Source organism: Melozone crissalis, unplaced genomic scaffold, assembly GCF_028551555.1.
Source record: "Melozone crissalis strain CALT ecotype California unplaced genomic scaffold, PUWL_Pcris_2 ptg000009l_1, whole genome shotgun sequence".
Lineage (NCBI taxonomy): Eukaryota > Metazoa > Chordata > Aves > Passeriformes > Passerellidae > Melozone > Melozone crissalis.
This window is the reverse complement of record NW_026535787.1, coordinates 2,151,661-2,168,006: the sequence shown is the minus strand read 5'-3', so window position 1 is coordinate 2,168,006 and position 16,346 is coordinate 2,151,661. Positions and strand designations below refer to the sequence as shown.

The following is a 16,346-nucleotide window of genomic DNA, read 5'->3' as shown; positions in this document are numbered from 1 at the left end:
AACCCAGGGCCTGGCTCTGGGCTGCTGGTCCCACACAGGCCATGTCCCACTGCGGGAGATCCTCTCCTGCACGCTCCAGGGAGTCCTGCAGGGCCAGGGCAGGCTCCAGAGCTCCTTGAACAGCCCACATCACTCCTGTAACCATGCATGATGGAATGGGAGTGCTCAGGGAGTCTGGGAGCAGAACAAGCTTGGGGAGCATGGGTGGTTGAGAGAGGCAGGGCTGATGGAGGAGCTGGGAGGAGCAGGAAAATCTCCATCCTTGGAGGCAGCCAAACCTGTACTAGACAAAACCTGACCTCACTGAAGGTCAGGCTTGGGGCAGAGACCCCCCCAGCCTCAGTTACTCTGAGGAGGCCAGGATGTGGTGCACAGCTCATGCCCCAGCTCCTGTGGATGCTGGCCCCACAATCCTGCCCTGTGTCCTCTGTCTGCCATGGGCAGGGACACCTTCCACCATCCCAGGCTGCTCCAAGCCCTGTCCTGGGCACTGCCAGGGATCCAGGGGCAGCCACAGCTGCTCTGGGCACCCTGTGCCCGCCTTTCCCCCTGCTCCCAGCAGCTGCCATGGCTCCACAGCCATGGTGGGGCAGGAATCACAGAGCCAGGGTGCTGAGGAGGGTCCCCATTGTGCTGGGGATGCCCCAGCCCTCACTGCTGGCCCTGAGGGACACGGGAAGAAGCAAAGCATTGTAGCATTGTATCCCAAAATAGTGGCCTCCTTACAAGGGAGAGGTCCATGGAATGCCAATGCAGCCACAGGAAGGTGAGTGACTCACTGCTGCGTGAGCTGGAGGCAATCCCTCTCCCTGGTGATTATCTATCTGCAGAGAAATCTCCATCCACTTCCCTTGGAAAATACCTGCTCCCGAAATTATCCCTGCCTGGGGTTTTCTTATCAGGTGATCTATTTGTTCTAAAAATCCCCCAGAGCCCTGGGGGTTCCATCTGTGCCTCCAAACTTTGCTGTGGACACCCCACGGCTGACTCATGGAAAGGGACAGCTTGGGCTGTCCCCACGCCTGGAATCATCAGGAAACACCTGCAGGCTCTTGGCTGAGGGAAGGGTCTTCCTCAGAGGGTTTCCTAGCCAGGAAAAGGTAAATCCCAGTGACAGTGAGCCTCTCTTGGTGCTGCATGAGCCTGTGGTTCTGTTTGAATGACAGCTGCCAGCCTGAGGTGAGTGCCATTAAATGTCACCAGCTGGAGGGTTCAGAGCCCAGACACACTGGATTTCATGGAAGTTCTTGTGAAGCCTAAAGAAAGGGATCTGACCTTCTGCTGGGCTCAGTAAAACTCCCCATGCCTCCCCCAGTCTGTGACAGAGACCACAGCTCAGGGCACGGAGCCACAGGAGCCAGGCCGTGATGCTGCTCCATCACTGAAGTGTTTGGGATCCTTGGATCAGAGTAGGACAGGATAAGCTGGGCTGGAAAGGACCTCAGGGGGTCTCAGTGCAACCTCCTGGTCATGGCAGGGGCAGCTCAGGTTATTCAGGGCTTTATTCAGCTGGGTCTTGAAAAGCTCCAAGGACAGGGGCCACACAAGCTGCCTGTGGTGGGACATTTTCCCTTATCCCTAGCCTGGAATGTCAGTGCTGTCCGTGCCAGCAGTGCTGCCAGGATAGCCAAGGCTTCCTCAAAGAGGTGTCCCCATCACGAGGAGAGAACCAAGGCAGCAGTTCAGGGAGCAGCACCATCAACTCCCCTGGAAAAGCCCAGGAGCAGCCCTGGGAGATGGGACAGGAGCCCTTGTGCTGTCCTGAGCTGCTCTGTGCACATTTGGATGCTGAGGTTTGCTCCATTTTCCAGCTGGGAAATGATGCTGGTGTGAGGGTTGGTCTCTGCAGAGGGAGGACACACAGCAGGTCCCTCTGTCCTTCCATCTCCTGGGCCACAGACTGTCCTCTCCTCTGTCCCTGGGGATCATGGAATTCCTGTTCCCCTTCCCTCTCTCCTTGCCCACACACCTCTGCTCCTTAGGCACAACTTATCCTTCATTTCATCAAGCACTCAATCACTCTCCTCTTGTGTTTAACTTGGAAACCCTTTCCTGTCATTCCAGGACTTGTTTGGACAAAAACCAAGTGCAGGACCAGCTGTGAGATCTGTCAAGCAAACTGGATGCCTCCAAAGCTTGTTGTGCAAACTTGGACTTCCCAGGAGGGCTGGGAGCACATTTTCATGGAATTAACCACTGGACACGGGGGAATTGGGTTCTGTTTAGCTCAGAACTGTCCACTGCTCCATGTCCACCACCAGGGACGGTGCTGGTGCCAGGGGATCTCCAGGCCTGGAGTGCACACCCAGCATCCCAAGGCTCTCAGCCCCAGCAGGGATCCCAAGGAGGCGGCCTGGGAGACTCCGGATTAATCTCTGGAACGTGACCTTTCCATGCTGGGAGTGGTGGGAGAGATATTCTAACTGCAGTGGCACAGGTCCAGGGGAGCAACACCAGCCAGGCCCTAGATAACAATATTGGCTTCCTGACAAGGACTCCTCAGGGCTGGGCTCCCTTTTCGGGCTGGGACAAATCCATGTGGGCACAACCTCCCACCTTCCCTCTCTGCTCCAGCCAGGAAAACTGGGGTTGGTCACAGAACTCTGCACTCCTGAGCCCACTTTGGGTCTAATTCCTGTGTTAAATTAAAAAAAAAAAAAAAAAAACAAACGGAAAACGCAAATTTAAAATAATGATGATGGAGGGGATTTTAAAACAGAGAAGATGAATTGCATCCATCCTGTGCAGGGAGGTTTTCCTGCCCAGGCCAGTGCTGGAATTCCCATCCCTGGAGGGATTTAAATCCATGGGGATGCATCACTTGGGGACAGGGGTCAGTGGTAGCCTTGGCAGTGCTGGGGGAATGGTTGTACCTGGTGGTCTTTAAGGTCTTCTCCAGCCTCTATGATTCCATTGTTTTTATTGACAGTCAAAGCAGATCAAATATTGGTTTTTTTCCAACAAGGGTTTGTATCCATGGGGAAGCTGCTAAGGGATGGCCTGAGCATAGGAGGATGTCACCAGCCCTCTCTCAAAGGGCAAAAAGCAGGATGGGTGACCCAGGGACATTGGGACAGTGTGATGGTGCCCTCCCCATCCTCACCCATCCCTCAAATCCCCACATGACCAGTTTGGGCTCTGAGGAGACACTTGGTGTGATTCTTTCACCCATTTGGAGTGAATTTTGAATAAAATTGATCTGAATTTAATTTAGATGGACATCAAGGGGGCTCCAGGCAGGGCTGGCCTCATGGGGCTGAGCTGGACAGGGATCTAAGGATCCCCCCCTTGTGTGGCACCCACAGGGAGCTGAGGCTTTCTGGGGCCCAGGGCCATCCCTGGGGTGTCTCTGAGGGAATCTCCCTGAGGACACAAAGGTTCTTTGGAGCAGAAGGGGAAGGAAGTGATTTCAAAGGTCCCGTAGTGAGGACAAGTTTGTGGTTTTTTTTTTTTTTAAACAAAGAGGCTCCAGGGTGGGACCCTGTGCTGGTCTCACTGCTGGGAGCAAAAACAACAGCCCACAGAACTACTGGGAAATGGCTTTTTCTCCAGCACCAATGGGAACTTCCTCCTGAACCCTCTGGGGCTTTTCTCTGTTGTGGATTTCGTGAGGATCAGGTGGAAAATGGGAGCCATGGGGGCCCTGCCACTCCATCCCCTGAACCAATCTGCATCTGGAGTCAATCCATCGTGGTGCCAGGCTGGGTTTGACCCCAGGCTGCGCTGCTGGTGGGTCAGCCAAGCTGTAACCCCACAAATTTGGGGCTGATTGGACCCCAAATCCAGCGGCCCGTGCCCATTGAATCCCAAGCTGCTGCCAGGGGTCCAGGCACAGCTGAGGCCACCCCTGCACAGCTCCCCACCAGCTCTGGAAATAGAGAAATGAGGAGAAAGGAGCCTTTTTTGGGAACCCCCAGCACTATTTTAGGCCAGGAGCATTACATGGATGGGTTGCTGCTGCTGGTTTTAGGAGGATTTGGTTTGAGGAAATTTGTTTATTTGTGTTATTAAATGCCAGATAAGTGCAAAACCTCCTCCAGCAGCAAGTTCTGTCCTCCAGGACACCTCTTCCAGCAGCTCCTGCTGCTTCAGCTTGCTCAAACCCTCTTGACTGAGACCTTGAATGGGTTTGTTTGCTTTTTTTTTTTTTTTTTTAATCTGTCTTATTTACTATTTTCAAGGCAGTCTCAGAGGAAGAGGAAGTGTCATGAAATCTGGCAGAAAACTCAGCATCTCTGCTCCTAAGAAAGCCATCAATGGGGCCAGCAGAAGCAGAGATGACCCTACCACAGCTGTCCTTGTTGAGTTTTATGTTCTTTTGTGACAACCCCCCGTACAGCTGCAGAGCAGAACCAAACCTGGGAACCCACAGCACACACAGCCCCAAGCCTATGGGTCAATTTTAACACACCTGCCCTGGTGTGAGGTGCTTTATTTATTTATGGCCTTCCTAAAAGCACAAACACTTCTGGCCACAACAGGATGCTTGGGTTCAGGGCCTGGCAGGCAGCTCCTGGTGCCTTGCCTCTTTGCAAGCATCACCCTGAGAGGGGAAAATGCACTTGGAGCCTGAAAACCCCTCCAAAAACCTGGGTTGTGCAGGAGCTGGGAGGCAAAGTGAGTGGCAGCTCCATCACCTTCCTGATGGTGAGGAGGAGGAGGAGGAGGAGGAGGAGGGGAGAGGCACCACATGCGCTCGGTGGGGAGGAAATGAAAGCTGGGCTGAAATAAAAGTCCCCAACCGCTGGTGGAGAAGGGAAAGTGCACACCCAGATGGGCACAGCCACAGAGCAAAGCCCTCCCTGCACTGAGCAACGTGCTCAAGGCTCTCTGCCTGCAGCTGCTGGCCCCAGAGAGCCCCATGAGCCTCAGGTCTCCCCCAAACCCCTGTTCCTCATGGAGCACCAGCCCCACACAGCAAAGGCTCCTTCTCCAGCTGCCTGGGCTTTTGCTGCCCCTTGAAAATTGTTGGTGGTCCTGACTCAGAACATCCTGGAGGGACAATCCAGGCACCCTGGGAAGCTGCAAAGTCACATCAGCTCCCATGGATGTCCCTGCTGCCAGCCCAGTCACACAGGGCAGGGCTGCAGGCTCAGCCCAACACACCCAAGCTGCCTTGCTTGCTGCACCTAAGGCTTTAAAAACAAAATAAAGCACAAAAAATGAGAGAGATTTGATACATGCCAGCACTCCTGCTGTCTCTCTGTGTGTTGGAGCTGCACCCATGGGTGCAGTGCAGGCTCTGCTGTGGCCAGCCTGACCTCCCCGGTCCACCCGTTCCTGTAGCACATTCCTGCCTACTAGTCAGCATGGGAATGTTTTGAAAGTGTCTTAGAAACCTGCTGGGCTGCCAGAAGGGCTGAAAAATGAAGCTGCAAAGGGAAACGTGGGGCTGCTTTCCAGGTCGGCTGGCCGGGTATTGCTTCTGTCTTCTGCATGCAGCTGCACAAATCATTGGCTTTTCAACAGGATCTAAAACATCTGCCTCCTCCTTGGGCTGCTGTGGAGCTGGGAAAGGGAGATTTGGGGCAGGGGAGGCTCTGGTTTTGGGTGCCCTGGGCGATAGGACAGGAATGAGCAAGGTGGGTTAGGGTTCAAGGCCTCCTTCCATCTCCCTCACACCCAAACGAGAGGAGAAAAAGCAAAAGAAGGGAAAGGAGAGGATTTTCCTTGCAGTGGGCAGTGAAGCTGGGAAGCTCCTGCCTGCTGGGAGCTGCTGGGACTCCAACCAGGCTGGGGAAAAGTCTGATGGGAAGAGGGCTCTCCAGGGGACACCTCCCTGCTCCAAAGAAGCTTTTAGAGCAACATCTCCTCAAGCAGCCCTCACAGCCGGCCTGGCCATCGGTAATCACCCCTGGAGATGAGCAAGGCGCCTGCCCCTTGTTTTTGAGCTGCTTGGCTTCATCCTGCAGAGGAAGAGCTGCAGGTGCTCAGACCTTGGAGGAGCAGGCTAGGGGAGACAGTGCCAGGCAAGGGATGCTGAGAGCAGCATCATCACCCCACGGGTCACAGCTCCTGCACGGACAGCAACAGCTCCCTGGGCATCATCCACCCCCTCTGGGCATCATCCACCATCCCTGGGCATCATCCACCCCCTCTGGGCATCATCCCTCCCTGGCAGGGGGAAGGACTGGGAGGATGAAACCAAGGTGCTGTGGCTGGGTGAGCCCAGCCTTTGCCCAAGAAGCGTTTCCAAACCCAGGAGGGATGGGCTGGGCTGGGCTCAGCAGCCAGGGCACCCGGCTGAGCCTCACTCAGGCATCTCCCTCCCTCCCTCTGGGCAGGCAGCAAGCCTGTCCTTCCTCCCTTATCAGCCCCAAATAGCTGCGATGTGATGTATTGTTTTCCCTCCTCAAACAAATTACATCAGAAGAAGGAAACAGGAATTATTTTTTTTTTGCTCTTTTCTGGCATGGAGGTCCGTGAGCGAAATCTCTGCAGCGCTGTGTCCATGCCAGGAGCTCATATCCTCTTAAAGCCTCCTGAGCCAGCTGCCACTTTGTGCTGCTGAGTAACAGATGCCATTCCCCTCCTCATCAAGGGCTGTGTGCCCTCCCAGCACAGCCAGGGGGCCCAAGGACCCCCAGATGGAATTAATCCAGCTGGGGAAGGAGGACCTGGCTGTCACCCAGGGACACAGATGGGGAATGCTCGGGGGAGCACTGGAGCTCCTGGCCGTGGAAAGCAGCTGGGCCACCTGCACGCCATCCCCTGGGGCTGTGACTGCTCCCCCAGCCCCAAAATCCCAGGGTTTCTCACCCAGGTGAATGAGGAAAGTTGGGCTGGACCTGGCCGCTGCTTCCCTCGGGCACCTGCAGGAGAGGACGGGGTGTGAGGGTGCTGCTGGTGCTGGTGGCCTCCTCAGCTTCCTGCAGCTCCCTGGCAGGCTGTGTCCTGCAGGGCTCTGTGGGGACAGCAGGGCAAAGAGGGCACAGCAAGGAGCAAACCTCGAGCAAAGCTTCTGCCGTGTCCTCCTGGACACAGCGATGGTGAAAAGTCCCAACATCCCAGTCCTGGCATCAGTCCCAGCCCCAGCACCCGTGGAAGTGAGTCCGGTCTCAGTCCCAGCTCCAGTCCCATCCATGGTCCCATTCCCGGGCCAGGGAGGTGGGAGGGGTCCTGTCCTTGTCCTAACTCGGGCCCCATCCCCGGGGGAGGATTTGGGGGGCAATCTCCTGTCTCCAATGTCAGCCCCAAGTCTGATGCCATCCATGCTCCCATTTCTGGAGGATTTGGGGGCAATCACCTGTCTCCAATGTCAGTCCCAATTCTGATGCTATCCATGCTCCCAATTTCTGGAGGATGGAGGGAGGGTCTCCTGTCCCAGCCCTAATCCCGGTCCCATTCCCAGAGAAGAAGGGCGAGAGCGGTCGGTGCCCAGCCCCAAATCCCTTCCACACTTTCACTCCGGGGCAGGGAGCGGGGATCCCGCTCTGTCCCTAACGCCGATCCCACCCACAGCGCCATCCGGAGGGGAACAGAGGGCCGGCTGCGCTCCTGTCCCGGTCCCACGCACGTTCCCATCCAGGGAGGAGAGCGCTCCTGTCCCGTCCCCGGGGGAAGGGGCGGTCCCGGCCCGGGCGGGGCAGCTCTGGCCCCGGTCCTGCCCCATTCCCAGCGCCGGGAGGGCGGCGCGGCCCCGGCCCGGCTCACACGCGGCAGCGGGAGCGGCGGCACCGGGGCGGGGGAAGGACCAAAGCCGGGCATGGCACGGCCTCCCGAGCGGGGCCATCGGCGCTGAACCCCGGCACGGAGCCCCCGGCTCGGCATCGCCCGGTGAGCGCGGCCGCGGCGGGCGGGGGACAACGGGGGGACAATGGTGGGGATCCTGGGGGGATCCTGGGGGGATGTGGGGCTGCCCACGACAAGGAAGGACGGGAAGAGACCTCCAGGGTGGAGTGGGAAACTCGTGAATGGGGTGGGAACGGGGACACGCACATGGGGGAGACACGACACACGGAGGAGGTGGAAGGGGACACGCACACACATGAATAGGGACACGCACACACATGAGTAGGGGACAGGCACGCACATGAATAGGGACACGCACACACATGAGTAGGGGACAGGCACACACATGAATAGGGACACGCACACACATGCACAGGGGACATGCACACACGAATGGGACATACACGGGTGGGACACACACACACATGCGCGTACTCACGGAGGTGGTGGTGGCACTTGTTGCTGTCTGGGTGACACGGGTGACACAGCGCACCCAGTGGGGCATGGCATAGACAGAGTCGAACCCCGGCTTTCCTGCTCTCCACCTCTCAACCCCACGCACTAAAAAAGACACTAAAAAAGCCCCAAAATGCCCCAAATGGGGCAGTGGGACCCGCAGCCGGCAGGGAGACGCTGGCCTGGGCGGGTGCTGGCACGAACGGGCACGCAGGGAAACCTCCTGCTCCTTCTGCTCCTCTTCGCGTGAATTGCTGGCTTTTTTATGCATTAATTCACAATAATGTCTTTGCTGCTGAGTTTCTCCCTTCCCCGGGGAGTTCTCTGGCTGTTTGTCCGTGATTTCCTGCGCACAGCTCAGGTTAAACCATGGAGCTGACTCCCTGCTTTGCTCCGCGTGTTTTTCCACCTCTTTGCGTGCTGGGCTCCCTATGTAATTTCTTTTGGGAGCGTTTTAATTTACACTGCAGTGGTGATACTCTCATTTCAAACTGTTTGACTCCTTCTAGTAGCTCCTAAAACCCCAAACACCCTTCATCCCTGAGGGGGACACTGGCTGACATCACCGCAGGAACAACTTTAGGGGCAAAACATCTCATTTCTCTTTCTGTTCCAGTTTGCTTATCAGTTTATTGCAAAAGCCACTTGGCAACCCGCTGCCTTCCTGTGCACGAGGTGAGGAGCAGCAAACCCAGCTCTGGGGGGCACCAGCACTGGGGGATGGTCACTGCTGCCAAAATTGGGCCGTATCATTACCACCAAATTCCTCTTGTTTTCCCTCAAACAACAGGTGGCTGATAGTTTGGGGGGCTCCGTGCAAAGGGAGAGACCCCCAAAACGCTCTGAGCCCCAAAGCGCAGCCTCATGTCGGGGCTTAGTGGGTTATAAAGGCCCCAAAAGGATTTCTGACGGGCCGTGGCACCGAGTGACTTTATCCTGTCTCTGCCCAGCGCGATTTTTATCTCGGGTTGTTGACAGGGAGCCAAAGCCACGAATAGTTCTCTGGCAGCCGAGCGTGCTGCCGGGCAGCCCCCACCAAAACCTGCCTGGGAACCACCCATGCAGCAAAGACCCTCCTGCCTCCATGGGACAAAGAATGCGTCCTCCAAAGTCCTTTTTCTGCGGGTGCCACGGTGATTGCGTTGTCCTGGTTGTCCCCTGAGCGCCTTTGGTTTCTCCAGGGCGGTTGTGACTCCCTTGGTGTGGGCAGGAGGTCTCCATGGAAATGTCCTTTCTCCCACATATGAAGTCTGTAGGGTCGCCAAATCGGCCAGGAACTGGTGCCACACTCTTCCCTCTGACTGTTGCTTCCTCCTGTGGGCATCTAAAGGTCACGGAGGGGCAAAACCAAAGTCAAACTCCTGACACAAACACCATCTTGTACCTCCAGGAAGCCTAAAGGAGCCTAAGTGCCCAGTTTCCCCCATGGAATTATTAAAACTGGAAGTCTGAGGGGTCAAATGGGATCTGCCCCTCTCCCACAGCAGGGAAAAACAGGCAGGGAGCATCACCCTTGCTGAAGCAGGAAGGGAAGTGTTGGTGAAGGGATTAAATATTGGCCAGGGTTGCTGTTTGCTTCCAGCAGGATCCATCCCCAGAGCTCTGCCATGCTGGGAATTGAGTCAGGTTCTACTGAGTGAAGGTGGCCTTAATTACCATTGTCACTGATGGTTTTAATGCTTTCTCAATTCACTGTAAAGCCAAAGATTTGATTAATCTCAATTGATTCCCCATGGTGTGGAGCAAGGCAAGAGGTTTTGGTACCCCCAGGGAAGCAAAAGCTGGAAGGGAGATGGATTCAGGGAGTTTCTTGGGGGAAACCAGAAATTCCCAGAGGAAAGGATTTCTCTCAAAGCAAAACCTTTTATTTGACCTCCAAACAAAGTCATGAAGTTCTTTTAAACTCGTTACATTTTTTTCTCCAGACTTTCTCTCCCCTTTTTAGCTTGGATCAGGTTACTGAAAAACCCTCTAGGAAACCAAAACACCCCCAGAAAAAATATTTTTCACAGAGCAAACAAACTCAACTCTGCTGTTTCTCAGCCTGCTGACAGGAGGGGAAACTGAGGCAGCATTCCTGGAGTGGAGCTGCCCTCCAAAGCTGCTTTTTTGTAGGGACAGAAACAGAGATTCTTTGCAAGGTTTTGCTTTAATTGAGGCGCTCTGGCTATTTTGGGGATGGAGGAAGGGGTAAGCAGGGATAAAGGAGGGATGTTGCCTGGCAGGGAGATGGATAAAGCCCCTTAAAGCTGGAAGTGCATTTTGGGGGTGTCTTGCCTTGGGATTGCTGGGCAGAAGCGCTGGGGATGATCCTCAGCCGACACTGGTGGCCAGGGCCAGCCTGGAGGAGAAGGGCTCTGAAGGTCACTGTGGCAGAAAGGATCCAAGGGAAAGGGCAGATGGAAAGCCGCAGTTTGGGCAGGCTCAGATTTCAGATCCCACCCCACAGCTCCAAGCAGACAGGCTCAGGAGCAACCAAACGCGTTCCCTGTTTGCTTTTGATCACAAAGGCTTGGAACCACAGTCCCAGAGCAGTGAAAAACTGTTGTTATCCTATTGCTGTTATCCTATTTCTAGAGTCCCATACCTTCTGGGTGGTTCTCTCACAAACAGCTCCTCACAGCAGTGCTGTTCTTGCTTCTGCATCAGGGCTCCTCCAAGGCTCTCCCTGACCAGCCAGCCCATCTCCTTTTATCCCAGTAATCTTCACTGGCCACAGCTGCAGCCCAATGAAGGACATCACAGCTGCAGCCCATCTAGAACAACTGGGATTGGGGCACGGCCACTTGTACAACACATAGATTTTACTGTGACTCAAAGGCCACCTGTACAATACATACTAAGATTCAATGGCCACCTATAATAAACGATCCCAGGTCGTTTTGCTTCCCAGAGTCTCGAGTGGTTCCTGATCCTGAGCGAGGATTTTGATGGGTCCAGGCAATGCCTCAGAATGAGGGCAGGGAAAACACCCACGTTCTCCGTGTGTGCTTTGGGAGGCAGTCAGGGAGATGTGGTGAACGAAGGGATCGTGGTTTCAGCCTCAGCATTAAACAGTGGGAGCTGTGGCACCAGCAAGGGCTGCCTCTGTGAGGTCCTGCTGGGAAATCAATCCACATTAATTATTTGGGAAGGCCAATTAAACCTCATCAGCCCCCTGTGAAAACATATTAATCGCAGCTATGACTTGGTTGCGCTTTGCTGTCTTCAGTGACTTTGCTGCTGCCTGGCAAATTCCAGCTGGGATGGCAGTGGGAATGTGGAAAATGGGGCAGAAATCAGGAGCCAAGGCCTTTACTTGGGATTTCAGTGCCCATCCCGTGGGCTCCCTGTGGAGTGCTGCCCATCCCTCAGCTGCCCGTGACCTTCTCCCATGACAGCCCCCTCCTCTGCCCTGCTGCCTGATTCAAATATCCCTGCAGATCCAGTTACAGGAGCATTTTGGGATGCTGACTTCACGTGCACGTGCCTGTGGGTGCTGTATTTGAGGGCAGGGATCTGCCCAGGCTGCTCTCCTGTGCTGCCCTCATCCTCTGGCACTGAGGTTTTCTGGGAATAAACTCATGGGATAAACAGGTCCACACTGCAGAGAGAGGGATGGTCCAGCCACTGCAACCTGCACGTGGTTCAGCATGGAGGAAAGTGTGAGTGGATGGCTGGAGGGCACCCAAAAAGCTGTGTCTGGTCACCTGCATCCAGTGCCAGAGGAAAAGCCTCAGAAAGGGCCAGGAGATGAAGTGATGGGGCAGATGCAGGTGGCTCTCACCAAAGCATCGTGGTTTATTTGCTTTTGGGGATCACAGAAGTGTTTATCCCGCTTGCCGTCCTCAGGGACTGCTGGTTCCTCTCCCTCCCCTCATCCCGGGGCTGGGGGAGTCCCAGCTGGCATTTGTGGCACCCCTGGGCACAGCAAAGGGCAGCGCCAGCTGCCAGCCCTTGTTCCCTCACGTGCCTTGGCTGGCCTGGCCTCTCCAGCTCGCTGCCTGCGGATGCAGTGAGGGGGTGGACTGCAGACACGGGCCCTGCACACACAGCACGTTTTGTCCTAGGGATTCTGGGCAAAACGAGGCTAAAAAAGAGAAAAAGAAAGGCTTCTGCATTGCCAGAAGGAAAAGGAGGGAGAGCACAACAGCAGGGACAAGGCTGCATTCAAACCAAGCAGCAAACACTGTTTGCTCCTTGTCCTGAAGGTGGAGATGAGGGACCAGGCACAGGAGATTCCCCACCTTGGCTTAGGGATGGAGCATGGCTGGGTTCTCTCCCTGGGGTCCCAGGAGCCTGTGGGAAGCTGAGCTGGAATTCAGGGTGATCTCCCCCCATCAGTGCTGTACAAGCCTTCCCTGAGCCTTTTGGGGCATCTTGTGTGGCTTCCCTCGGTCACGGTGGCCTGCCCAGCCCGTTTCATCAGCTGCCAGCTCTGTGGGCAACCTCTCTCTGCTTGGCCACAGAGCTGCACAGCCCAGAGGGAAGGAAGAAATGGCAGAGAACAGCAGCTGGAAAATGTTTTCCCATCTGCCAGAGCTCTGTTAACCCTCTCCATCCACAGCCACACTGCTGAGGGCTCAGGGGGAGCAGGATGGGAGCAAAGCTGAGCTGAGTGCAGGAGAAGCAAAACCCTGAGACCAGGACAGTGCTGGCTCCTGATTTTCATCACAGAGTGGTTCCCAAAGTTGTACTGGGGTTTTTGCAGATATTCCAGATTAGCTGGGGGGTGAGTGTGGTTTCCACCCCTGTCCTTGGGAAGTGTGAGCCTCAGCCAGCCCTCTTCCTGCTCTGCTCCAAGGGGAAAGCAGCAGGATGGGGGAAGCATCATCAGGGATGGCGGCAGTGCACTTCTGGACAGCTTGATTGATCCAGTCCCCACAGCAAGGACTGGAGTTATCCCCTTGTGATGGGCTGGAAGCATCACTTCATCCCCTCTCCCTCAGCAAACAGTTGTCAAGCTGCTTTTTAGTGCCAAAGTGCTTTACTTTGGTGAGAGACCATCCAGGCTGGCAGCTTTGCCTCCTCCCCTACAGCATCTGGGTTGAGATAGCTCTGGATGTGGTGTTTATTTTGCCAGAAAGGGCATGGCCACACTGTCCCTCAGCATGGTGGCACCAGGTTAGAGCTGAGCCCTTCACCCAAAAAGGCCGGGATTGCTCTTTCCCACCTGAAATCCTGGTGAGGTTTGGGCCAGGGTACATCCCACACGCTCATTCCAAGGACACCTTTCCTCAGAGCCTTTCTCCTGCAGGAGCTGCTGCTCCCTGAGCTCCTGGGCTGGATTTGCCTCCCTGTGACCCCCCATTTCCACGGGCTTCCCTAAGGCAGGGAACAGCAGGGACACCAATCCGGCTCCTCTTACGGGAAGGGAGGAAATGCATTTTAATTTGATTCCTGACCCATGGGCTCGCTCAGAGATTGTGTGTCAGCAGAGCCCAGGGCACAAAAGGGCCCTTGTCCCTCCTCACAGACAGGCCAGGCTCTGTGTGTCTGCAGAGACCCTTTCAAGGCCATTTTTCTCCTCCCAGCTAATCAGTCCCGTGCAGAAACCAGCTCTGCACAAGCAGGGCTCAAGGCCAGCGAGCAGGACTGTGACCTGGCCACCATCAGCCCAGCACTAAACCCATTAAAGACCCCTCATCCTCATCAGCAGCCAAGCCAGGCAGAGCCCCCGTGGTGGAGACCCTGCTCCTTTTGGCAAGGTTTGATTACAGGGTGTGATGGGGTTTGCCCTACCAGAAGGAGCTGAAGACCTCCGAAATGGTCACGAGGTTTGCGTGCTGAAATTCCGCTTTCTAATCCTCTCTGCCTGGAATTTAGCAGGAATGCATTTCTAGTGGTGCTCAGCTGAGTCACCCCTTGTGGCTGGTTAAACACAGAATGGAGCATCGTTCCTGTTCTGAGATGCAGGAGAGCAAATTTCTGTGTGAACCTGGTGGGAAGGGAGGTTTGGGACATTGAACTGGGCTGCAGGAGCTCTGAGGTGGAGCCCCACATGTGGCCTGGGGTTTGTTGGTGACTTGAAAGCAGCTCAGTTCTTCCTCTGTGCTCCAGATACAAAATGAGGTTAAGTAAGACTCACCTGATCCACCTGACAATGATTCCTCCATGTCAGGGACTGCTCAGTTGTGTCACCAACACCGTGAGGCCATGGTGTCTGTGGCCAGTGATGTGCTGCCCTCTTGAGCCATTGTCTCCGTGTGCTTACAGCCTCTTTGCTTTCCCCCCAGGGTGATGGAGAACCTCACAACTCCTCCAGCCTGGACCAGGGTCACCAACAGCTCCTTGGAGCCGGGTGGCACAGACGACAACCCCTACAAGTGCGTGTTTGACGAGGACTTCAAATACGTCCTGCTGCCCGTCTCCTACGGCATCGTGTGCGTGGTGGGGCTCTTCCTCAACCTGCTGGCCCTCTACGCCTTCATCTTCAGGATCAAGACCTGGAACGCCTCCACCACCTATATGTTCAACCTGGCCATAAGCGACACGCTCTACGTGGTGTCCCTGCCCCTCCTGGTCTACTACTACGCCATGGGGGACAACTGGCCCTTCAGCGCGGGGCTGTGCAAGCTCGTGCGCTTCCTCTTCTACACCAACCTCTACTGCAGCATCCTCTTCCTGCTCTGCATCAGCATCCACCGCTTCCTGGGCATCTGCTACCCGCTCAAGTCGCTGCGCTGGGGCCACGTGCGCCACGCGCGCAAGGTCTCGGCGGCCGTGTGGCTGGTGACCGTGGCATGCCAGTGCCCCGTGCTCTTCTTCGTCACCACCAGCGCCAAGGGCGACGCCATCACCTGCCACGACACCTCCAGCAAGGAGCTCTTCGGGCAGTTCGTCATTTACAGCTCGGTGATGCTGGTGCTGCTCTTCTGCATCCCCTTCCTCATCATCATCGTCTGCTACTGCCTGATGGCGCGGCGGCTGCTCCAGCCCACCCGGGGCATTTCCCGCCTGTCCCGCTCCAAGAAGAAGTCGGTGAAGATGATCATCATCGTCCTGGTGGTCTTCATTGTTTGTTTTCTTCCTTTCCACGTCACCCGTACCTTGTACTACTCCTTCCGGAGCTGGGACCTGAGCTGCCAGACCCTCAACGCCATCAACCTGGCATACAAGGTGACTCGTCCCCTGGCCAGCACCAACAGCTGCTTGGATCCCATTTTGTATTTCTTAGCAGGGCAACGATTTATGAGGTTTGCGGGCAACAAAGTGCCGTGGAAGCCTCAGAACGAGGTGGCTCTGGGCACGGTGCCCAACAGTCACCTGGGAACCAGCAGCGACACGGACACACAGCTCTCCAAGGATCTGAAATCCTAGCTCTGCCCCGCAGCAGGAGGGTTTGTCCTGGCTCTGAAGGGAGGACAGGATGCTCTGGGGCCCGAGGCTTTGGGTGTTTGGGGTGCCTGGGCTTGCCCCCGCTCCGGCGTGGTCCGTGTCAAACGCGCTGCTCTGCTTGTTTTGCTGTACTTTTTTCAGGAAGGTGCAGCTGTGGTTGCACACATGAACCCTGGTCTGTGGCTCTGCATCCCAGGCTGCCCCTCTGATCAACGCTGAGGTGACCAAATCTGGGGAACAAATCGTGCCCTGAGTGCCCTGAGTCATTTTCCCAAGCAAGAACACTGTGTGCAGAAAGTCCCCCTAAAGAAATCTCTTTGCAGATTGCCTGGCACGGGGGGAGCTGGAGTTCCTCTGTGCCTTGGCAAGGCAGGAGGGGCTTTGGGGGGATGAGGAGAGGCAGCTGCAGTTCTGCTGAGCAGCTTGATGCAAATGTCAAGGACAAGTAGCACCCACAGAGGAAAGGGTCTCCCACAGCTTTGCATCCCTGCAGAAATGCTCTCCCAGCTTCAAGCTGGCAGAGCAGGGATGGCATTCCCAGCTCCTGTCCAAGGGCTGCCTTCCCACTAACCTGATGGACATTCCATCCCACTGGAGTGCCCTGGTAGCAGCTCACTGGAGTTTACTGGTACCATCCAGCAGGTCCCCTGTAGGTTTCTCCAGTGAGGCCAACATCTTCCAAAAAACCCATTAGTGCTTCCCAACAGCAGCAGTCACCCTTTAAAAGCTTTCAGGAACCTGCAGCTTCCAGCTGCTGGCTGTTAATAATCATCTCCAGCTCATTAAAATTTAAGGTGAGCTCTTCATGTATTTTTTTTTAACCCCCTTCCTGGTGACTCATG

The 16,346-nt window shown here is 55.6% G+C and overlaps 1 protein-coding gene across 1 annotated transcript; it reads left to right on the top strand.

The window, feature by feature from the left end:
* Positions 1-14,403: 14,403 nt before the first annotated feature.
* P2RY2 (purinergic receptor P2Y2) lies at positions 14,404-15,661 on the top strand. The gene has a single exon (XM_054270275.1). The coding sequence runs from the start codon at positions 14,407-14,409 to the stop codon at positions 15,484-15,486; it is 1,080 nt and encodes a 359-aa protein (XP_054126250.1). The 5' UTR covers positions 14,404-14,406; the 3' UTR covers positions 15,487-15,661.
* The last annotated feature ends 685 nt before the right edge of the window (positions 15,662-16,346 follow it).

What these genes read in the sequence shown, in the direction of transcription:
- P2RY2 (XM_054270275.1), top strand. Translation starts at nt 14,407, where the DNA reads ATGGAGAACCTCACAACTCCTCCAGCCTGGACCAGGGTCACCAACAGC.